The sequence below is a fragment of the Primulina eburnea genome, chromosome 14 (assembly GCF_022965805.1).
Source record: "Primulina eburnea isolate SZY01 chromosome 14, ASM2296580v1, whole genome shotgun sequence".
Taxonomy (NCBI): domain Eukaryota; kingdom Viridiplantae; phylum Streptophyta; class Magnoliopsida; order Lamiales; family Gesneriaceae; genus Primulina; species Primulina eburnea.
The window spans coordinates 930,825-954,781 of NC_133114.1; the positions used below are offsets into that span (position 1 = coordinate 930,825).

Below are 23,957 nucleotides of genomic sequence, written 5' to 3' on the forward strand. Positions count from 1 at the left end.
GTGGGTGTACAGACTGAGATCGAAGATCGACCATTTCTCCAGCCATTCACATATACATACTCCAGATCATCTCGAGATAAAGTCAGAAAATCTTCTCGGCCATCTCGTAGTCCTTCACACATGAATCCACCGTCTCCTCCTTTGTCTCCTCCATTGACTCACCCTCATTTCTCTCCTCCATTGACTCACACGAGAGATCATGTTGCAGATATGTATGAACTTCGTTTCATAAGTTTGGAGGATAAAGTTGAGACGATACAAAAGGACCAAGCCGATATCAAAAATCAATTGAAAAATATACATGACGATATCTCGAGTTTGAAGGATATATTTGGGAGATTATCTTCGATGAATGTCAATGTTGGTAAGTTTTATCAATAGTTATATGATTTTTAATTTTGAGTATGAAAAATGACAAATTGTATGTATTATTCTCAGATCAAGGCGAGACATCAAGTCATCGATTTGAAGATATTCCATTTGAGGTGGATCCAAATATTCGACTTGTGAGCGATCCTTCTTTGACTCGAGCTTTTGAAAAACTTCGGGCGGTAAGTTAAGATTGTTCACAGTGGAGGAAGAGCCTATGACTGAGGAGGAACTGCGTCGTCTTGTTGTAAATGATATGATGTCTGTGAGTTTTCAGAAAAGAGTTAGAATGTTCGCCAATAGATCGTGGCCACGAGTAAGTGCTGAGATTAATTGTCCTACGGAAAATAGGATGATATGTGGGCTGTGTTCGTCCTACGATAGCTCGTGGTTTCGTGTATTGGGGACACCTGCTTCTTGGCTGACTGAGACCGTAAGTTTGTTCTTTTTTTTTTTTTTGCGTTGAGTTAGTAATTAACATATTTCACTTTTATCACTTTCAGCATATTCAAGAATGTTGTCGAGGGTTGCTCCAACTACAAAGGACATACTCACATTTTATGTCACAAGAAGTGTCATTGATGGATGTCGATTTTCATCAGCTGGTTTCGAGTGCTTTCAATGAGGGTGGAGAGTATAATATAGAATGTTTGATGCTCTATGTGAGAGCAGAAATTAGTGAGTGGCCGGCTATTCCATGGAACAAAGCCAAAATAATTTTGATACCCTTTCATCTTCCTGGGCATTGGGTTTTGTTAAAGGTTTTGCCTAATCGTAAGAATATCAAAATCATGGATTCAGACCGTAGCGTAGATAGGTCGGGCAAGACATTGCTTAAACTTATTAACCCTTTGTCTCTTATGCTTCCACATATGTTGGGTGTTGATTCTTCAGAAAGATGGAGTATAGTTAGGCCAGAAACTTTTCCTACTCAAAAGACGAGGTTAAAATTTTTTATTTTAAAAATTATTATTTCATTATTGTTTAATGTATATCAATGTATTTAATGTTATTTTTTCATTGCAGCGGTGAATGTGGAGTCTACTGTTTAGCGGCAGCAGCTTATACCATGTTTAGAGAAAATGCCTATGAACTTAACGATGAGAAGATTGAGGAATTTAGGCATTATTGTTGTTGTTGTATTTGGGATAAATTTTGGTCATTGGATTAAAACATTTATGTGATACATTATATTGATTTTTAGTTACATTATGTATTTTTAGTTAATGAATGTGATCTATATACTCAATCTATATGAAAATTGATTTTATTCATTGGTTCGTGTAGGAATCTATTTTAAACAATGAAACATGAAACCAATTTTCATTGTTTAAAATTTATATGCAAAATGAGATTACTAAGGAAATGAAAAAATACTGGAACGACACGAAATCATCAAACAATGCCAAGGAATTGAAAAAATACATAAAAAAAATACCAGACACGAAGACACGAAAAAACGTGAAGGGACACATGCAAGGGACACATGCAACGCCCGCACCGCCGAGCGCTCTCGGCGGAGCTCGGCAGCACAGGTTCGCGCACCTGCGCGCCGATCCGCGCGCAGGTGCGCGCCTGCTACTGGCAGGCACGCGCACCTGCGCGTCCGCGCGCACAGGTGCGCGGGTACTGTTCACGGGGTCGCGATTACACGCGACCCACGCGACCGAAATTTGGTGGGTGAGTTTAGATCGAGAAACATATCGATTTATGTACAATAAACATTAATTTAATTTCATATGCTTCTATATTAAAGTTAATATGTAATGAAATCTATTACTAAATAATTTTAGTGAAATTAAAAAATTAGTTAATATTTATAAACAATAAATATTAATTTCATACACTTAAATATACATTCATTAAAATTAATTTCATATGCTTACATATAATTCATCAAAGTGAATATGTAATGAATTTTTTTAGTTCAGTTGTGTTATTATAAAAAATTTGTTAAGATTTTTAGTGGAATTATAAAATTTTTTAAGACCCTATTTGTTAGAACAAGAGATACATTCTTGTCAATTTTTTAACTAACATACTTAAATTATAATATATAACTCATTTTAAAATTTTTACACAAATAATATTTTTATTTATATTTACGTTCTAATCATATATAAAGTAAATTATATATTATAAAATGATAAAAAAATCAAAATTTCTTACCTACGCGACCCATGGAGACCCAAACTCGACCCAAACCCTAAACCCTAAACAAAACCCTAAACCAAACCCCTAAATTATCACTCAACCCACGCGACCCAAAATTGAAAAATTTACAAGCCTACGCGACCCATAAATGAAAAATTTACAAGCCGATTACTCACCCTCGAAAAAAATTAAAAATTAGTACACAAATTACAATAAATTAATAAAATCAATTCGATTGTCTTTAAATTCAAACAAATTACAAATAATTCAATCCTATCTTCTACCAAATTCTCCAACGGATGGAAATCTGTTTTGTTTTTTCCTTCCACGTCTTCTTTTGATCACTGGTGGCAGTACTAACATATCATCAAGAGGCCACTCGTTCTGATTCAGAACAGGATAAATCGGCTCAGAATACGCTAAAGACCATATCATAACAAAATAATACTCTGAGCATAAGGAATACAAATTAACATCACGAAAATAACTCGCTGCAATGGCATGTGAACATGGAATCTTGTCAATATCGAATTCCCTACAGGTACATCTCTTTGATTCCAAATCCACAATGTCACTATCCGTAGCACTTCGAACATCAAACTCGAGACGGCCCAGCTCATAAACTTGATATGCCCGACCAATATTAAACCTTTCACGTAGAATTGACTCAACAGTTGGAGTGAAATTTGTTGTTGATGCTATAGATGCATTTTGATACCTTGAAAACCAAGATATAGTCAAAGTCTGCAAAGAATTTAATAGTGCAATGATTGGAAGTTGTCTTTCTTCACGCAATCTTGCATTTATTGATTCAACACCATTAGTTGTCATAATATTATACCGAGATCTTGGGCTATATGCTCGAGTCCATCGATCCAATGAATCACTTTCACTCAAAAACTTTGCAGCATCGGGATATATTTTCTTAAACTTCTCGTACTCCAAGTCAAAGTCGATTTGCTTGTAAATTTTTGCTAACCGCATAAACATTTCGGTACAACCCTTCTTTTTACAACGAATTTTCATATTTTGTGACAAGTGCCATATACAATGACCATGATGTGCATTTTTGTAAACGTTGGCAACTGCGGCAATGATGCCCGGATGTCTGTCTGAGATAATTACCAACTCGTCCTCATCAACCACTACTTCCAAGAGCTTCGTCAAAAACCAACTCCACGAAGCAATTGATTCCACATCAACAACAGCCCAAGCCAAAGGATATTGATGAAAATCTCCATCTTGTGCTGAGGCCACAAGTAAAATACCGTCGTACTTTCCTTTCAACCATGTACCATCAATAGATACTACTTTTCTCATGCATCTATATCCTCTTGCACATGCGCCATATGCTAAAAACAAATAATTGAATCTATTATGCTCATCTACTACTAAATCTATTATACTACCCGGGTTCATTTTCTCGACCATTTTCAAATACGAAGGCAGAAGACCAAAACTTCTTTCAGGATCACCTGTGAAGATATCATGAGCAAGTTGTTTACCTTTCAAAGCTTTGTAATAGGTAATGTCAACCCCCTTATTCCGCATCATTGTCATAATAGATTTTGGTTGAGGTGTTTTCTGTTGTCCTCGAAAGTTCTCTACCAACATATCACAAACGATAGATGAGCTAGCTTGTCGATGCTTTTTACGCATTCCAGTCATGTCACAATTGTGTGTGTTGCAATATGTACGAATCACAAAATCTGTTGAGTTATCGTGTTTTGAAGTCCAAATTCTCCAGCTGCAACCTTTATTCACACAACGAACCGAATAGATATTTCTAGAAGATTTGACACTTTCAAACTCAAAAGACGAGTTCAAAGCAATATTGGATAGCACTTTCTTCACTTCGGTCTTGCTTGAAAATCTTTGACCAATAAATAAGCTTGAACCATCGGTAAATGAATAAGTATCAGCTTGAACATTAGTCTCAGTATCATGAGCTATACCAATGTGGTGGATGTTAACATCGTTATCATAGACATTAATATCATCTATATCCTCCACATCATTTTCTGTACTCCTCACATCATTCTCTTGTATATTTTCAGTTTCTAATACATCATTATTGGTACCATGGTCATTTGAGACAAAAGTTCTATCAAAATAGTGATCGTACATATTTGTTTCATCATCAACATACTCATCATCCAAATGCGTAAAATTTAAATCCGGTGACATGATATTTTCCCTTTGAACAATATCAAGGGAAACAACACTTAGTTCAAATTCTACGTGAAGTACTGGTCTTTCTTTTGCACATCCAAAATATAAGTATGCTTTCAAATCATTATCATCCTCAATATAAATTGGACGAATATTGCAATGCTTCACGTCAGGAAGATAACTTAATTTCAATTTTTCTGTACCAGCTAGATTTATAATTCTGTATATCTCACTTTCTATATATTCCACTGAACAAATATCAGAATCCAAAGGAATAGCTGCCCACTTACCACTAGACCATGAACGCCATTTAAATATATTATCTTCATTAACTTCCCATTCTCCGTTGTACTCAAACAGAATAACTGTTGGCATAACCTACAAAAACATAAATAAGAATATTAAATTATAGACAATATCATTTATTTAAAAAAATATGTTAATGAATTACAACATTGACCAACACATCACTAAACACACGTGGGTCGCGGAGAACACCGCGACCCACACGTTTGGGTCGCGTGGGTCGAGGTGGGTCGTGGTTACCTAAGCCACCGCGACCCACTGGGGTCGAGGGTGGAGGTGCACCTCTACCCACCGCGACCGTGGTTGTGTGTGCACCTCAACCAATCTGTGCACACCTCCACCCATACACCTCCACTGTGAACCTCTATCTATCAATATGTGTGGTTTAGACACTATCCCATATCATAATATAACTCCTCTAAATACCCATCCGAACTCCACTAACAAAAATTCTAACAAAATACAACCAGAACTAAACTGAACAAACAAGTACAACAGTCGAGTATATGCTTACTTCTAAGAGAATCTTCAAATTCAAATGATTTATTTCTCTAGGAATCTTCAAATTTTCAAATGATTTTTTATTAGTTTATCGTGAAGAACACAAAAATAACGGGAATAAATGAAACCTCAATAAGGAATAGGAATAGAATAGGAATATGAAAGGTTTCTGATATATCAATTAAAAAAATATTTTTTTTAAAAAACTAACTAACTCCCCTAATTAATGAACTAATAATGACCTCACCTAACTAACACAGTCAACTCCCTTCTCCCGATTTAAAAAATAAATCCCTTTTATTTATTTAAATTTAAAATGGGTCATATATTTTTTATTGATCCTGAGGAGCAGTCTGTGAAACCCGATGGATATAACTCGACGGCAGTCCGATCGAAAAGGTAAAATATTTAGTTTATTACACGGAATCCTGGTGCAATATATATATATATATATATATATATATATATATATATATATATATATATATATATATATATATATATATATAATTCAATCGAATATAACTTTTTCTTTAACGTTAAAGTTAACGTATTTGATATAAAAATTTCAAATTTAGGACAAACTTTGAATTTAAGTACAATTGTGAAAAATATCTTCTTCGTCTAAAACACACAATATATTATTGAAATATATTTTCATTTGAAAAAAATAAAAGTGAATTTTTTTAATAAAACACTTTAAAAATACTCATCCAAGGAGAGTCTTTTTGTTGGTATTGACATCACCTTCACCTCGACGATAATACCATAATTTTTTATAGAAATGCTTCAACGTTTTTAAGTCCGAAATACATTGTGACAAATATGTGTTCGTCGTGTGCGTAAAATCTAATTTTACTTGCAATATGATACTGGTTCGAAAACAAAGTAACGGTTAGGAACAAAAAACAGGTCTTTTTTCCTTGGTAAAAAAACAGTAAAAATTCCATCCTTATAAAAGAAATTAACAGTGAACTAAAATCAGAAAATTAAGACGGCAAATATTAAAAAGATGCCAAATAGGATCGCATCTTTAAGTCATAACAGATAAAGTATCTACAATACTAGTCAATCTTATATGAGAAAGAAAGAAACTGAATATTGATCAAATACAAGAAATATACCAATAAAGTACATTAAATAACTGCAAGGGTCATCAGCACTGGCTGTGATACACGCAAAAATAATCGAGAATCACGTTCTGTCTAAGAAAGATTGATGTCTTCTGATGTTTGAGAGTGCAGGGGAATACGAAGTTACTTAATAAAACGGCCATGAATTTCACAAACGAAAACCGGCAACGTTAAAGCTGTGAACCTACAAGGAGAGATGTAGTCAGAAGAGCTAGAGCAATACAAAATAACACTCAAAGAATCACAAGAGGGGATTAGGATCAGTGGATGATGAGCGACAGATCTACACATCAAATAATGTGAAGGTTTCATGTTATGAAAGCTGCTATTAACATAAAAGCAACAAAAACAAATATCCACCGAGTGATTGAGGTTCCCCATTTTCAATAGTGTAGCAACCGCAAAATTGTATACTATTCTCACAACCCAATCATTCAAAAAATAACATAACACTTGTTGAAATAGTGGAATCATTCATTTTGTATCTGAGTTCAAACAGTAGCAAAGACATAGGACGAGGATAGTAGTAGAAGTAAAGAGGGTGAAAAAGAAGGATCTATCTTTTTACAAGAATCCTATAGATAAATACTGCGAAAGAAAGTTACATCAACGTCAAGGCATGAGCCAGGCAATTCAAGTTTTTTCCTTTGAAAATCCTGTGAAAGTTCAAATAAGGAAACTACTACCAAGTTATGCAGTCTCTATAAGAGATCAAACCATTCACAGTTCAAATAAGGAAACTACTACCAAGTTATGCAGTCTCTATAAGAGATCAAACCATAGAGCACATGTTATATCTCCCACTTAAGGATGCAAATGGTTATGAAATATTGACAATTTTTAACATTTAGCTCTGACTAGAGAACCAATCTCTCCCAAAATTATCCTATGCACTATGTGTCCATCTCTCTTTCACGCATATTTATGTGAGTGTTAAAAGACAATGATTACACCCAGTTCAACGTATAACATCCATGTTTTCAGAGCACTCCACTCTTAATAATTCTAACACTAGAAATCATGAAATTGAACTTCTAACCATTCCATCAGTAATCTTATGATATCCCAAAAAAGCAACTTATAGAATGAGTAAATGATACAGAGTTGGCAAAGCAGTAGACACGGATGAGATACATTCAGAAGAATCCTTTTAGTAATTTTACTTTGGGAAAATAAATATTTTAAGACCCAAAACTATATTTGCAAGCACGGAGTAAAACACATTTTAATTACCACTGACTGAAGGTTATAGATAATCATTAATAAAGGTTATAGATATCATTAATAGTTTTCAAGTAGAAAAATTGCTTCTGCTATTCCATAGAGGGCTAAAGACTTTCCAAGTATCTCAACCTAAAAATGGCAATCGAAAACTTGACTAGTGGAGGAGTAATCAGCAGGCCCACTGTTCATGGTTTGTTCAACTATCAAGAAGAGTGGTGTCTCAACTACCTAAACAAAAGCTATAAGTTGCAAACATGAAATCAAAATAAAAGAGTGGGTCTCATGTGACGGGTCAACCCTACCCATATTCACAATAAAAAGTAATACTCTTAGCATAAAAAGTAATACTTTTTCATGGATTACCCAAATAAGAGATCCGTCTCACAAATATAACCCGTGAGACCGTCTCACACAAGTTTTTGCCAAATAAAAATTGTTAGAAGTGGACAGAATACTACACCGACTTTTTGAGAGTTCTGATTATAACTCGAATTTTTATGTTGGTAGCACAGCTCGTATAGTCTATAATCAATGCACTAGAATCTAATATCTCAGAAGCTATCCAAATGTAAACTGAAGAGGTAGCTTCTTTCATAAAGTCAGACAACACTTTCAGCAATGAAAGATATGAAGAGTAATGTCTTAAAAAAATAGCTGTTGTTTTCTATTTTAAGACATCAACAGGCGACCACTATAAAAAGAGCTTGAACTCGAATCACGTTCGATAAATTCCATGACATACAACCCTGACATCAAATGACTCCAAATATTTTATCAACTGATAAAAATCATTATTGCATGCCTGTAATCTCGCTGTCAATTAGCATCTCTCGGCCTTCGGTGAAATCACACTTTTCAAACTTTTCGGTGAAATTGCACTTTTCAGTAAAGTTTTAGCATTCATTTTCCCGCTGGATCCACTTTGCCACAAAAGTTGCAATGCGAAAATCGAAGAAAAGGAGTTAAAGGGAAAATATTAACTACTTACTTTCCTTTCTATCTGTTGCAATTTATCGTGTTACATACTCTCTGTTTTTTTAAAATTATATATATAATCAAAGCTGTGCAGACTAGTTAACATCAGCTTGTATTGATGAACTTACATACATAAAGTAACCATGTTTTTTTTTTGAGAGGAAATAAAGTAACCATGTTTGACATTCTTTCAAAATCTTTAATAGACTACTTATAATGGTTATTGTCAATTTAAATTTCACACTGATAAGTATGAAACAATATCGTTAAAATCTTTTCGATCATAATCAACGATACAACTCATATTCGAATATAACAGAACTACGGAAGTTAATGTTTAAAAAGAATGCAAGTTCTGCCGAGATTCAAGAGAAATTTAAATATACACCAAATAAATGATGGTATACGTAGATGCCAAATAAGCAAGGCAAAATATGACTCGAGAACATTTTGAACATACAAAAATAATATACATAAAATAAATACATTTGGGACAATGACCCTTGCATAGGATAGTGATTCATGAAAACCAACCAAATAGGGAAGAAAGCCTAATAATTTTCTTTAGTTTTCTTTTCCTTTCCCACACAACTTCCGCAGAGTGCATACACCAAGCAATCAAGTTAACTTTTCACTTTCAGGGATCAAACAACCCACAATTTGTGAAAGGAAACTATAAAACCAAGAAACTTCTCTCACATGACAGCGACTTCACATGTCATAAGATATGCAGGACATTTATGGGCAAAATCAAACGAAACTGTAGAAGAAAAAAACATAAGTCTACCAGAGGATCAATCCTGAGTTTATGCCTCACCCTCGGAATCCTCAGATCGTAACTGTAAAGGTCCTTTTGTAACGTTTTTATTATCACCAAGTAGTTCACGTGATGCTTTCTCAAGGAATTCCTGAGCTGCAGAACGAAGAGATTGCTTCTCCGGTGCCTGATATTTTCTCTTCTTTTGAATACTTCTTTCCAAATAGTTAATCCTTCGGCTCTCCCCCCGACTTACTTCCCTCATGCTCTGCTTCTGCTCTGCAAAATTGATTTATTGCACAAAAGACGCCTATACATGAAGGCTACATATCTATAAAAACAAAATCATATACCTCGTGAAAGATCAGGCAATGAATGCTCAATAAAGCGGGCAGCTGCTTGCGGATTAATGGTTGTTGAAGGTCGAAGAGGTGCTGCAAAAACAAAGGACAGTTAGACAATGATAGTAAAGCCATTCTCATAGATAACACTACCATCATAAGACCCAAATGGCAGATATAGCGCACATGAAAGTGCCAATTTCACCGTACAATATGACCTGAAATATAATTTTCAAGACAACATACCACACAATCTAACTTTCACGTTCATGAAGGAAATAAAGGTGTCAAAACTTGACAGCACTGCAATTCCCATTGACTTCTTAGATGAGTGGTTATTATTGAAAACCAGTCATTTAGAGTGCGAAATGCACTAAGTCACACAGTGCTATGGGGCCTAGGCGCAAAGCACGAGGTGAATGTGTCATCAAAGAGAAGCACAATAATACATGATATTTTAAAATATAAGGATATAATTATATTATATGGCATCCAAGCTATACTTATAAAAAATCCAACAAGCATACAAATAAAATTTTATTAGTTTATTTGATATTCCTTCTTAGATCTTATGCACAACATTAATTCTCAAATATTCGTTTCACTTAGCTATACCACACCCTTACTAATCTCTTGTGCATTGTCAATTAACATGCAGGATTAAAAAATACGAAAGTTATGAGTGAAAAATTGAAAAACATAAAATCACTCTTGGTTTTTTAAGACATTTTCTTTCAAAAAGCTCTCTCACAATTCTTGCATATTTCATGTTAGGTTGTCAGCTTATTTTCTACCATTCTCACATATTCACATAGGGGAGGTATATTGCGGGATTTTCCATGATTTTTAAGTGGGTTCCCTTTTCTCTTGGTTATGAAGTTTTAAAGCTTTTTGAGTCATGCTGCCATGGGAAAGGGAAGGGCTACAGTCCTGATGAAAAAAGAAGGTTTCAAAATGATTAAGGTCTTTATGTTTTATGGCAACAAGATCCTTCCTCAAAGGCATAGCATGCCGCGTGCCTCTTTGAACTGCCTGTACCCTCGAATGCAGCAGGCCTGCAGGGTATACAGGACGCATCCGACTGTGCCCTGCACCTAGTTGTGCCAGGCCCTTATCTTTGCATTGATAACTATGATCAATACCATAAGCAATTGTGTTTGAAAAGGGTAACACAGGTTAATTTTTACATATAAAAAAGCCTTAATTCTATGTTTTCGAAACAGTAACACAACGAAATAAAAAAAAATTAAGTAGAGTTCTACTTAATGTCTAATCTTTGAGAATGAAAGGAAGTATATGTATACCTTTGTTCAAGTCCATGGACTGCTTCAATTTCTCTTCATACAAGCTCAATCTCTCCTAAATTCATTGCAAACAGGAAAAAATTAACAAACAAAAGATAACAATTACCAACTTCCTATCCAATAGGACCAATACCAGATATTGTGTGCATTCAAAGATAAAAAACCTCATATACAGCAGAATCAATCAAGAAAACAACCACTATTTTTTAATACATTAAGTTGAAACGGTACATATCCACATATGCGACTACAAAAAATAACAAATAAGAAGACAAGCACTCCAACTTGAAGACCTATATAATTTATTTGAGCATCAAGAATGCAAGAATTAACTGAACTTTTTCCATCCCTTCCCTGATAGACCGATACCAGATAACATGAAAGGCTAGCATCAATCATCTATGGAGGAAAATATCCCTTCCCCGTCTCATAGGGAACTATTTAACATGCAATGGCATGAGGAAACCACAAGAATATCCCTCCTCAACCACATTTCAATATCACCTATAGCAAGAGCTATCAGAACCAAGGAGCTCATGAAACCAACAAGAAAAAGGAAAATAAAGACTTAGGAAACAATTATAACATACGACTGTACCAAGAAACGAAAAGAAACATATTTATCTCCGAAGTAACTAATGAAAAATAAATAAAAACCCAAATCAAATACAGAAAAGAAGACCTGAAAATTAGAAATCATTTTACAAAAACACCATCATACAAAACCTCAAATCAGGGAGATTCATCAAATCAAACACCATGACCATATAAACCAAAAAGGTTAAGTGTATGGGGTGAGGAGTACAACATTGATTGTGATAAATGTAACATACAAATTCTCTTTTGATAGGATGATCATCTGGGTCTACACCCTTGCATCTCAACCTCACTGTAAATCACGTCAAACAAGAAAAAATAATTAAAGATTCAGTTTCATTAACTCACATTATAATACAAACAATGGGATACCAAAGAAATTGAAACTTCACATCAACGATTCGTTCTCAATCTTTAAACAAACATGGATGAAAAGCAAAACATATCTGCATACAAGCAAAGAGAGTGGTGTTGGCTTTGGCAATCATCAAAAAGACATTTGCCCTTTCGAGAGGCTCTAAATCGGAAAGGGTTTCCTTATCACAGTAAGACAAGAACTCCTCCAGATTTGCTTCGACCTCTTCAATGTTTCTTGATGTTCTCCTCACAGCCTCCATTACTGATTCAGGTATCACGTTGTGGCTACCCCCACTGCTGCTACCACCGCTTTCCATCGTTCTCTTTCAATTCTTGCAACTAAATTCGAGTTCTTCTCCTGTGGGTGTCTCCGAAAGAGGGTTCGAAGAATTAAATTCGTTGATTCGCACAATCGACAACTGTTGTGGGGCGGAATTATAACAATGGGATTTCTTTGCTGGCGGCGGTTTACAAGAAATGGTAAGCGAGAGAATATAAAAATATGCTTTCAGAAAAAGAGAATATATAAAATATCTATATATATTTTTTAATTTGATACATTTTTATTTGATAAACAAAATATCATAAAAATATTTTTTATTATCTATAACTATTTTAAATACCATATCTCAACCACTTTCCAAAAAAATTAAAATTATTAAAAATTTTCTTTAATTTTTATCTAAACTTTTAAATTTTTTAAATACATAAAAATTTACTATAAAAACCGAAAAATTTATAAATTAAACAAAAATATTTAAAACAAAAAATTTATATATATACACCATTTATCGTATGTGAAGAAACACTTATATTTGTTATTATTTTTTAAAATATATATAAATAAAAAATCACTAAGTATTACTTATTAGGTCACTCATTAAAAAATATTATTTTTTAAGACGGATCTCATATTTAGATCACACATGAAAAAAATATTATTTTTTATGCAAAAAATATTACTTATTACTGAAAACATAGACATGATTGAATGATATCATCTCACAATAGACTTACTAAAAAATTTGTCGACTCTGAGTTATAACATTTTTTAATATTTATTTGCTTGACAATTAAGAATGATATTTTTAGATCACTTTTATTGCGTGTTTTCAAATACTCATTCTTTTCACCTTGATGTTGTTTAGTTTCCTTTGATGCATTGTTAGCTTGAGTTCTAGTAAGCACAATATATTACAATCATAAAACAAAATTATCAAGAACAAAAGGCTATACCTCCATTGAAATGGTAATTTAAACTCAGATCTCAACATCAGTGAAAATTCATCCATCACACAAACATGTCAGAAATACAGTACAGATCTATAATGTTCGAACCTGTTGTTGAATCATCTGTACTAACTCTTCCTTCCTCGAGGTAAACTCAGATTTAGTTTGAAGACAACCGTAGCAGTATTCCAATTCGTCCTCGAATGCATCTGCTCCAGCCTGATTGATTGTACACGAACTAACTGGAACTTTCAAACACCAGAGTCGAATGTTACTTAACAGACGAGGCAGTCTAGGTTTCAGCCTCTGCTGGCTTTGAGTCGAGCTTTATTTCCTTAGAAGTGGAGGATTTGTCATTTGAGGATGTACTTGATGGTGTGATTTTCTTGAATTGCACCAGTATCATGGTCATGTTGTCACAGCCCTCGCCTCCAGCAGTGGGTGCCAGGCACCTATCGAAAACTTTTTCGCAGACAACAGACAGCTTACTCTCCTGCTAAGGCACGTGTAATATATAGGTTGGGTCAAATGGGATAGTCTATAGGCAAACATGGCATGGGATCCAGACAGTAAGGTGAACACGCCCAAACATATTTGTGAGAGGAAAAACAAGATTAAACTGGTTACATTGATTCACCTAATATCCAACCAAACCACATGAGAATTTCCTGCCTACAACATTTCAAGTAGAATATTCGAATTACCATTGGGTGGAAGACCAGGCTTGCGGCGGGGATGCTTGTCACCACTCAGTTGAAAACATTTTGAAATTTTAATCTGTGATACCCATTAACACCCCCTTCTCCCCCTGCTATTGTAAATATTGGGTTCGTCCCTGCCATACAAGAATGTTGCACTAAGGAAATAACCACGTAGTTCATTTATTGGGGCCCAACTTCAAGGACTCTGAGTGAAAACAAAGTAGCTATATATGATTTCAATTTTTCAATCGTAACATGGCAACCCTCACACAGAAGTTATTAATTACTAGAACGACACCTCTAAGTTCTGAACAGTTTCGACTTTCACCCCCTTCCACAATGGTAAAAACGAAGAACTCAATCAAATTAGTCATTCGACCTATAGAAACTAAATAAACTGAGTATGTCATTTAAGAAACAAACAAGACACTTGCTGGTTTGTTTGATAACTATTTGGTAGAAACTTCTTTCTTTTGTGATAATGCTCCATTACAAAAGAGACTAATCAAGTCAGAGATGGGACAATCAAAATGATGTTATAAGTTCTTCTTGGGGTATGATAGGTTGGTTCAATTCAATGATGATATCGACAAAAAAAAGGAACCAGAGAAAACCAAACAAGACTAAATAATTTCAAGATTTAAGACTCGAACATTCTATAAACTATGCAAGGACATACCGATTTCAGCTGCTCGCGAATGAAATCTACCAGTTGTTGGCTTGACATACAATCCCTGGAAAATATCAAGAATTGTGAAGACGTACAAAATCCCCCATCAAGAATTCTTTTTTACATTAAAAATTTACAGGACTAACAGTAAAATTAGGAGTCAGAGTGAGAAAAAGACTACAGATTAAAATTTTAAGAAGAAACCAACTGAAACAATCTTGAGTTCTTTCTTCAGACAGTGCAGTGGAATGGAAATTATGTAAGTATCTGCATAATGGGGATTCCCCTTGAGCATCTAACAGATTAAACAAAGTTTAAGTTTTTCGAGCATACCAAATGCCATCACAGGCAAGCACAATGAACTCATCGGCGTCACAAAGTTCAACCTGGTTAAAGAATTAAGAAAAGTAGCATCATTATTTCTATTGCTTACAATAAGCAGAACAGTTTTACAGACTTCAGTATGAATGGTTTGGATAACAGAGTAATTATCTAATTCTCCACCGCAAATTCTTGAGGCCACAGTTTATCTAGTTATAATTTCAACAATCAACTTATGACATGTCCAAAGGGTTGCACTAGACCAAGTGTCCATCTATGACACCAAATAGGAGAATGTATGCTTGAAAGTAGTTTAGCAAAAAGGCCAACCAAAAGGCCTGCAATTACCAAACATGTAGGTATAAATGCACCAGTGAATCCATTTCAAGAACAAAATCCCTTAGAATTTCAACATAGATTGGCAAATGACAAAATGGTTTCTAGTATAATCCCAAAATTTATTCCAAGAATACAAATGACCCTCCAAATGAAAAACAAACTACATCAAGGCATTGTTTGATGCAAAGGATGGAATATTGATTATTTCCACATTCTTATTTCATTCAGTATTTGGTTCACGTTTTACAATAATTTGAATTATGCATCCTATATTATTCATTCTTTTCAATGTATTACCCTATATTATACATCTTACTTTGTCTCATCCCACAAACCAAGAGGTGACCAACTATATGAAATAAAATAATAAAAAATATTTTCAGTTCACGTATTATGTAGAATTAAGTGAAGAAACAGCCGCATGCATGAATTCACCAAATTGAAGTATCATGCCTAGTTGCACATCAAATTTCTGATTAAGTTTCCATAGTGGTTGTCAGCCTTTTGCATTACAGCAAGAACAGGAGATCAAAATTTAATGTTGCACTCAAAAACAATGAAAATTTGTGACTCAATGTAGAAGACAATGAAATAACGTACTATATTTATATCTGGATTGGCAGTTACTATTTGCTTTTCGGCTGGTAAAAACTTATTCTGCTTGAATTCCATATCACCTGCCGGATATTATAACTGGTCAATTACCCTTTCATATAAAACAGGTCAATTATCAAAAATCCTATATTTTTCCTACTTTTATTTTCATTAATTAATTACAACTTGTGCCAAATATTATATTGCAGATTTTGTCATGGAATTAATAGCACCGTCCCAATAAAGGATCAAATCCATGCGAAGCACAAGCCATTTACCAACTTTCAATGTTAAAAAAATTAAACAAGCCAAAAACAGCGCCAAGCAGACTTATATAGCACCTATAGCCCTTGCAAGATTTAAACTGCCATTGACACGACCCGCATGGATAAAACCACCAGCTTTAAAGATTCTGTCTCTCTCAACTTCGAGATCAGGCTTGTGGTCTCTTGAAAGGTTGTATGCCTGAAGACGATAGAAGCACACAATATTATCTTTTTGTCAAGATAATTAATAAGAGAGAAAAAATGAATGTTAGGACTTTTCCACAGTAAGTGCACCATTGCTCTTTTATATTATTTTGGAACAATATAAACAAGCAATGGCAAAAAATACTAATATTACATTCTACCTGACCATTCCTAGAAATTACGCAGCGAGAATCACCAGCATTTGCAACAACTAACTGGTTTTCCCGGATGACAGCAACACAAGCAGTGCTCCCAGAGGTTGGTCCAGCAAAATCAGAGTGTGGCCCCTGTGCAAAGCAATCACCCAAACTTTTAAAAATATATATCAGAATAATGACACATAATGACCAGACACATTTCACATATCATGCTTATTCATCGCACTATATCAGAAAATTTAGCTATTCCATTAGTGAATATAAACACCTCCTCAAATGCCCAATCATCAATCTGGTCATTCTTTTCGCTCCCTCTTGGAGACCAAATCAAACCCTCTATCATGCCAGTGAACTTGTTCATTTTATCTCCCAGGACAGCCAGCTCCCTCCACCCTTTTTGCCCCCGCATCATCTCATCCATCCTGCATAAACAAAGAAAAAAATGGAGAAAACAGACAAATGGTATAAGAGACACCAATGCTTCCAACAAAAAGTTCCAACACTCTCTGGAAACTGCAGAATAAGCATTAACATCCAATAATTTGGTATGTGATTCAGCATATCAGAAAAGCGAATCAGTCATACCAGTGAGAGCTGGCTTTGAGAAAATCATGTGCTATACAGCCTCTAAAGAGTTTAGATAGGCTTAGTTACGAGCCACAGTCCCACAGTTTAAAAAGTATGTGATGCATTTCATTGCAGAAATATCCTTTAAATGAAATATTCAGAAACCGAATACATAAACAACAAACCTGATAAATTCCATTTCATATCAAAACCAGCATAAGTTATATATAGTAAATAGAATTAAAAAAAATAAATAAACATCATATGGTATTAACTTAATGTGATAGAATTTGACAGTCCAGATATCCGTCCAAGTGTGTTTCAATGAGGTGGAATACAGCCTAGCACACAGCCACACATCAAAAGTGCAATAATTATCACTATCACCTGACTTCAGTGCTGAAAAGCTTACATTATTAAGCCTCTTAGGATCCTCAGACTGTTTTTAGGTAAGAAAATTTCTAAGACTAGAGGTAAATTGCAATACCAACCAATTTTTCAATGAGTAATGCATAATTGAATATTCGAATTGCATTTCAACCCAAAATTTTTTTATGTATGTAACCTAAAACTAACCAACTACAATTCTTGTCCATGTGAACAAACATTAAACATTTCTAGCACCTGGATTGTTAAGGGCTACCATCTTTTGCTTTATATGCAAAACAAATAGACAGTTGGCGATATCACTTTTGCTTTCGGCGTGCCAACATATACTTTTCTCTCAAATACAATTGCTTTCAAAGAAAGAACAATTCAACTCACTTTTGGATCTTTTACATGGATGTACATTCTCTGGCAAAAGCTAAATGCATTCTGTCATGATTTTAGATATTAGCAGAAATCTTTGTGCAAAATATTTGTATCTTTTTAGGTGTAAATTCAACTACAGACACTTTGTATTGACGACATAGAATGAGCCTAAAAGTCCAAACAATAAAAAACTTGCGGTAAACACATAAGATTTAATGAAAGTTGCTAATGCCAAATATTATAATCAAATAACCTAAAAAAACTTTTCTGGACTGAAGTTCCTATATCACCGGCTAAATATGCTTCCTGCTTGAGCACTTGCCGATGAAGGTATTTAGCACAGAATTTGGCAACCACCTTACCTGCAGATTGGAATATACAAGAGAACCAAACAAAAAAACTTAAGTAATTATTTCACAAGAAAAATATTGAACGAAACATGAGTTATGAGAATATGTGAGTGCATCTACATATAACTCGCTTACAAATATTAATGTCAAAGATAATAAAATGAACTGACCTCCATGACCGTCGTAAACACCAAAAAATGATGTTGAAGTATCCAAATCAGGAAATGCAGCATGCTAAAAGAAAATCCATGACATCAAATTAAGCAAGAATTTAAACACTAAAATAAAGGAGGATAAAAATAATCTTAATTAAAATATATACATCAGATAAAAACCTAACAAACAACATGATGTCAATCAAAGCAACTCAAAAAGAATTATGATGATAATATCGAACATATCAGCACTTGTATCAGAGCCCATAATATCCTAGTACACCCAACTTGAAGGATCCGATTTTACTACATCCCAGATGTTTATTTTTGCCTCCATACATCTCTTTATTGCGAGGACGGGAAGAGTCTGTGTTTTCTTCATCTCTCTTTCTCTATGAAATATTTGTAGGGGCCTGTGGGAGTATCTTCTCTCGATCTTATATCTAAACAAGTTAATAGCATCTAACAACACATTTGCATCAAAAGGATTAATTCTGATAGAATTTTGAAAATATATTACTTACAGCATCTTCCATAGTAGCGCGCCACCCCTGCATGGAAGACAGACCAAACTTGAGCCTATCATTCTCGCCGTCTTCAGAAAATTTATCCGTTTTTGGAGTACTGAGGTATACACCCATCTCTCTAACTGGTCAGAAAATGGAAGTTACAAACAACCATTCAAATGAGCAGCACTTCGACAAAAATATTTAAGAACATAGTAAATTCTTTTTTTGTGGAAATAAAAGCTTCCCTAGCCAGTTATACTTAATCAAACCCTTGACTTCCTAAATTCTGAAATATACAACCCAATTCGGTGCTACAACAAGCTGACTTTAATGAGGTTTTTTGTTGTTGATCACAGTTAGAATAGACATTGATTGACATTTAAAAGTGAGGTTTTTTGTTGTTGATCACAGTTATAATAGACATTGATTGACATTTAAAAGTAGCAACGCCGAAGATTCAAATTCAAATTACATTATATAATTCTTAGAGATCAATTCTTAAAATACTTCCATTTTTCTTTTCCATCCCTTTGGCATATGTCCAAAAAATTACAGCCTCTTTCGTTAATGATGGACCCGTCACATTAATTATAATCTTATGTAGTGAAATTTTAGATTCATCTCTGTAAATCATAGTGTGATAAGAGATTTGGCGAAGTCAAAAGTTTTATTTCAGTTAATGTATCACCCAATTTTCCTACAGATTCAGCAGATACATAAAAATTATAATCTGCAGATTCAGCAGATATATAACAGTTAGAACCTAATTTTCCGCATCTTCGATGTTCATCAAAACTAAACTTGATCGAAAAAAAAACTTATAAATGTAAGAAAGTAGGTACACAAATCAAAGTGAAAGAAAACAGGAAAGAAAACAATAAGTGGTGACTATTAAAACTGACCAAAAAATTCATCTTTAAAAAGAGAAGATTTGTTTTACATACCATCAATTCAAGAATCTTAAATAATCATTAAACTATACAAAAGGGATTCCTGTTTTTTAAATCAAAGAGAAAAGTGGAGAGTATGATATAGCTGATGATAGAAACAAACTAGCTAAATGATGAGAGATGGAGTATCTACATATAGAGTATACACTATAAAAAGATAATCTTGGGAGCCATCCAAAGTTCTATTATGTGGTGTGTTCTACTATGGAGTCTAAAGATACAGACACCATGACCTATTGACGAGTTACAAAGCAGCCTACTCATTCATAAACAACAAATAAGCTCTCATATTGGAGAAGAACATGCTTTGAGATACCTCATACTGATTATTCCAGATGAAAGGGTTGAGGCAGTGAAGTCTTCTAGAGGAAGAGGAAGGGAATAAGGCAAACAAAGCTTCAATAAAACTACAGTGGGTGCTATGAGCCTATAACAATCACAAGCTTGGGCACTTTCAATGGGAATATCTAGCAAGGAGAGGGTGACCAATTATTTTTATACTTGAGATAATATGATGGCATATGTTGCTATTATTAATGTCAATCGAGATACTGTATCGTTTCTTGACTCGGGATGTAGCAATCACATATGTAGAGAGAAGGAATATTTCTTTAATCTTGATGAAAACTTCACAGAACAACTCGAGAATGGCCTTACTGGAAAAAGGTAATGCAAGATTACAGGTCAATCAAGCAATACATATCAAGACAGTTGTATTTCCTCCAACAGGATTGAAGAACAATTTATTGAGTATAGGACAATTGCAAGAAAAAGGATGTCAGATGTTTGAGGTGCTTCATTCTGAGGGAGGCTTAACCACGGATATAGAGATGTCTTCAAGTCAGATGTCTATGTTGCATCTATATCACAACCTAGTACATCTACTTGTAGCAACACAGTTACAGAAGATATGGTGCAACCAAGGCATTGTAGATTTGAACAATTGAGCTTTAGAGGCCTAAAGCTTCTTCAACAAAAGAAGATGGTTAGTCACAAATGAAATCTTCATCAAGGCTTTGCAAGGATTGTTTGTTGAGAAACAGCAACCTTCACAAAATCTTCAGTCCAGTACATGCTGATATTTAAGAGCGATCACACATGTCTCCAACAGAAAGAAAAGTTACACTTGCTTTCGGGGAATGCTTTTTAGTTGAAAAACACTGGGTTTACCTTTTTAGAGAAATTGGAAGCCTTCACTATTTTCAAAAGCTTTAAGACTTATCTTGAGAAAGAAGCAAACCTTCCTATTAGAGATACAAAAGCTGGTAAAAACATACTCACTGCAACAGAAAAAAAGAGTTGCAAGACAAAAGAATAAAACCATTATTAATATGGTTGACTTGAAGTATACTTCACAAAAGAAGATCTCCAAAACTTCACTTGAAGCTGTGAATTGGACAGTTCATGGTCTCAATATTGGCAGAGGACACGAACCCGGAAGATGCTTGGAGTGGATCCAACTTCCGGTTGAGTATTAGTGAGTATCTCTCATGCTCCTATGCCTAATAATAAATATCTAAACTAGATGATAGGAGCTTGATCTGTGTGCTATTGAAAGTTAGTGAGGAATCAAAAGCTTATAGACTTCATGATCCAACTTCACAAAGGGTGAGATTGTGACAATAAGAAGGGATGGTCTGATAAGAATTGGGATTGGGTTACAAATAAAAGATACGAAGTAAGTCATTTTATGTAGTTTAGATTGGGATGTTTGATGAGAATTGGGATTGGGATTGGGTTATGGACAAAATATATGAAATAAGTCACTATATGGCCATGTCTGCAGTTGCGACCCTAGTTACTTTGATGATGCAGTGAAAAGCGAGAAACAAAGAAAAATCCATGGATGTGGACATGGCAATACAAAAGAATGGCACGTGATAAGTAGCAGAATTGCCCGAGGGAAGAATGAGAGTTGAGGCAAAGTGGACTCCTAAGATTAAATTTAGAGAGAGTAAAGAAGTGGACAAATGTAACACTAGACTATTAGTGAAGGGATATGCTCCACAGAATGGGTTAGACTATAGTGAAGTATTTGCACCCATGGTATGTATAGAGACAATTCGTTCGGTGGCACCAACCAGACATTAGTTTTAGTGGAGCAAAGTTGTGATTAAGAGCACAACGGACATGAACAAAAGGTTTAGAAGTTTAAAAAGCAAGTACCATGTGCTTGGTACAGCCATGTAGAAGCCTATTCCATGAAAGCGGGTTTTCAAGTACAAAGCACAAGCACAAATTATTTTTTGTAGGTAGGAAACAAAAATAATAATTATAAATGTTGTATGATGATGATCTCATTTGTTTACTAGAAATGGTGAATTTATGTTCATATAGTTTAAACCTTCTTTGAAGCATGAGTTCTACATGACAGATCTTGGTAAGATGAGGTGTTTTCCTGTTCTCAAAGTCTTGCAAAGCTCAAATGGTGTTTTGTCGGTCAGAAAAGTGTGTTTTAGAGGCGTGAAAAAGGTTTGGAATGGATAAAGCAACTGAGCTTAAAGTATGATTGACAACCCCAGCTACCAGCACATGAAGATGAAGGTGGTGTCGAGATAGACAAGACTCACAGGACCTACTGTAAATGAGTGGTAGATAGTCTCATGTATCACATAGCTACTCAACCGAACATGAGATTATGGGCTGTCTTACAAGTGAGATTGAGTGTGAAATCTTTTATAAGATGATAGGGGATGACGAGCTTGTTGCTTATACCAACAGTGATTACACCGTACCAGATGCAAATAGTGTTGGTATACTGATTACTGATTCAGAAACATGACTCCTTAACCATTATTTGATGCGATGATAGCTCTGCAATCAAACTTTCAGAGATCTCTGTAACGCACGGTCGCAGCAAGCACACAGATGTGCAGTCCCGTTTTCATCTAGATCTCACCAAGGATGGTGTTGTGGAGCTGGCACACTATGGTATACGGTACACAAAAAGTTGATATACACAACATGAAAGTGAAGATAGACAAAAGGCAATTTCCTAACAATTATTATTGCACGGAAAACCATAAGTTGGCACACACACACACCGCAATACGTAAAACATAAACGTAACCAAATGATACACCAAAATTTCCAGAAATCATCAACCCGTCCATCGAAATTCAGAAAACACAAATCAACTAAAATGATGGTAATTTTTCAAATACTCACTATTCAGAGCAAAAAATCTTCAAAACATGGAAATATGCAATCAGAAACCAGGATGATTGAAGATTATTGTTATTTTTTCCAAGTAATCACGCTATTAAATGCGAGAATTTTAAGTAATCAGTTACAATATGCAGAAGGGCATATGCAGGAGCTTCTTCACATACTTGGCCGGCGGAGAGCAAACGAGTTTTCGAATCTTGATGCGAGAAACAATAGCTGGGATTGTGATCTTTGAAATTGTCGGTCTTCCGAGTAATTCCAGAAAAGGGTTTCACCTTTCAGAGATTTAAATAAATAAAAAACGAGGATATTACGAAATAATTGAAGAAGAATGGAGGCTGCAGTCAGTTTTGCGTGTAAAGCTTCACTTTTTATCCTCTCATTTCTTTTCTTTTAAATTGCATATAAATAGAGCTCGACACTATAAATAAATTTGTACACACTTTTTAATAAATAATAATAATAATAATTAATAATATTACACTATTGCAATTGCAGATGTACGATATTTTTTATAATTTATATTAAAATAAAAATTATGACATATTTATATAAATTAATGAAGGTTACAGTAGAATTTGATAGAAATAATATTAAAAATAAGTTGCACTGACAATTTTGAAAGAAAATGTTAGCTTAAGAAGAATTTAGAAAGTAAAAGATTGTGTCCTCTTTTGTTTTTTGTCATATTGTTTTTATAATAATAAGTACAGTAAATATAGATAATATGGATAGATGTTAATGTTATATAACAATTTAAAAGTTTATGGGTAGGTGGATTTTATTTTTTGAGAGATGATATCTGAAATGATTCTATTTTTGGATGAATTTG

The 23,957-nt window shown here is 34.4% G+C and overlaps 3 protein-coding genes and 1 long non-coding RNA gene across 12 annotated transcripts; 2 read left to right on the forward strand and 2 right to left on the reverse strand.

The window, feature by feature from the left end:
• Nucleotides 1-571: 571 nt before the first annotated feature.
• On the forward strand, nucleotides 572-1,578 carry LOC140813136 (uncharacterized). The gene is made up of 3 exons (XM_073171585.1): nucleotides 572-802; nucleotides 873-1,312; nucleotides 1,396-1,578. Exons 1-3 carry the CDS (start codon nucleotides 587-589, stop codon nucleotides 1,538-1,540), a joined length of 801 nt encoding a protein of 266 aa, XP_073027686.1. The 5' UTR covers nucleotides 572-586; the 3' UTR covers nucleotides 1,541-1,578.
• Nucleotides 1,579-6,507: 4,929 nt separating this feature from the next.
• Nucleotides 6,508-12,695, reverse strand: LOC140811791 (uncharacterized). Of its 2 annotated transcripts, none has more exons than XM_073169861.1 (6): nucleotides 12,288-12,695; nucleotides 12,070-12,125; nucleotides 11,237-11,291; nucleotides 9,945-10,025; nucleotides 9,622-9,870; nucleotides 6,508-6,819 (listed from the first exon to the last, which is right to left on the reverse strand). In XM_073169861.1, the coding sequence occupies exons 1-5, from the start codon at nucleotides 12,505-12,507 to the stop codon at nucleotides 9,641-9,643; spliced, it is 642 nt and encodes a 213-aa protein (XP_073025962.1). In that variant the 5' UTR covers nucleotides 12,508-12,695; the 3' UTR covers nucleotides 6,508-6,819; nucleotides 9,622-9,640. The 2 variants fall into 2 exon arrangements, with proteins under 2 accessions (XP_073025962.1, XP_073025961.1); XM_073169860.1 differs by having other exon boundaries at nucleotides 9,652-9,870; nucleotides 12,288-12,694.
• LOC140811792 (uncharacterized) lies at nucleotides 7,220-8,726 on the forward strand. The gene is made up of 2 exons (XR_012113535.1): nucleotides 7,220-7,332; nucleotides 7,387-8,726. It is a non-coding gene; the product is annotated as an uncharacterized lncRNA (long non-coding RNA).
• A 708-nt stretch (nucleotides 12,696-13,403) lies between the features above and the next one.
• Nucleotides 13,404-23,512, reverse strand: LOC140812882 (probable protein phosphatase 2C 60). 8 transcript variants are annotated; one of them, XR_012113769.1, is made up of 12 exons: nucleotides 23,251-23,505; nucleotides 19,023-19,143; nucleotides 18,514-18,577; nucleotides 18,247-18,355; nucleotides 16,942-17,095; nucleotides 16,677-16,802; nucleotides 16,387-16,510; nucleotides 16,052-16,128; nucleotides 15,125-15,177; nucleotides 14,801-14,855; nucleotides 14,125-14,255; nucleotides 13,717-13,913 (listed from the first exon to the last, which is right to left on the reverse strand). XR_012113769.1 is itself a non-coding variant. In XM_073171256.1 (11 exons), exons 2-11 carry the CDS (start codon nucleotides 19,137-19,139, stop codon nucleotides 13,713-13,715), a joined length of 1,083 nt encoding a protein of 360 aa, XP_073027357.1. In that variant the 5' UTR covers nucleotides 19,140-19,147; nucleotides 23,290-23,512; the 3' UTR covers nucleotides 13,404-13,712. The 8 variants fall into 8 exon arrangements, 5 of the variants coding, with proteins under 5 accessions (XP_073027357.1, XP_073027359.1, XP_073027355.1 ...); XR_012113770.1 differs by having other exon boundaries at nucleotides 13,717-13,916; XM_073171256.1 differs by lacking the exon at nucleotides 14,125-14,255 and having other exon boundaries at nucleotides 13,404-13,916; nucleotides 19,023-19,147; nucleotides 23,290-23,512.
• Nucleotides 23,513-23,957: the final 445 nt, after the last annotated feature.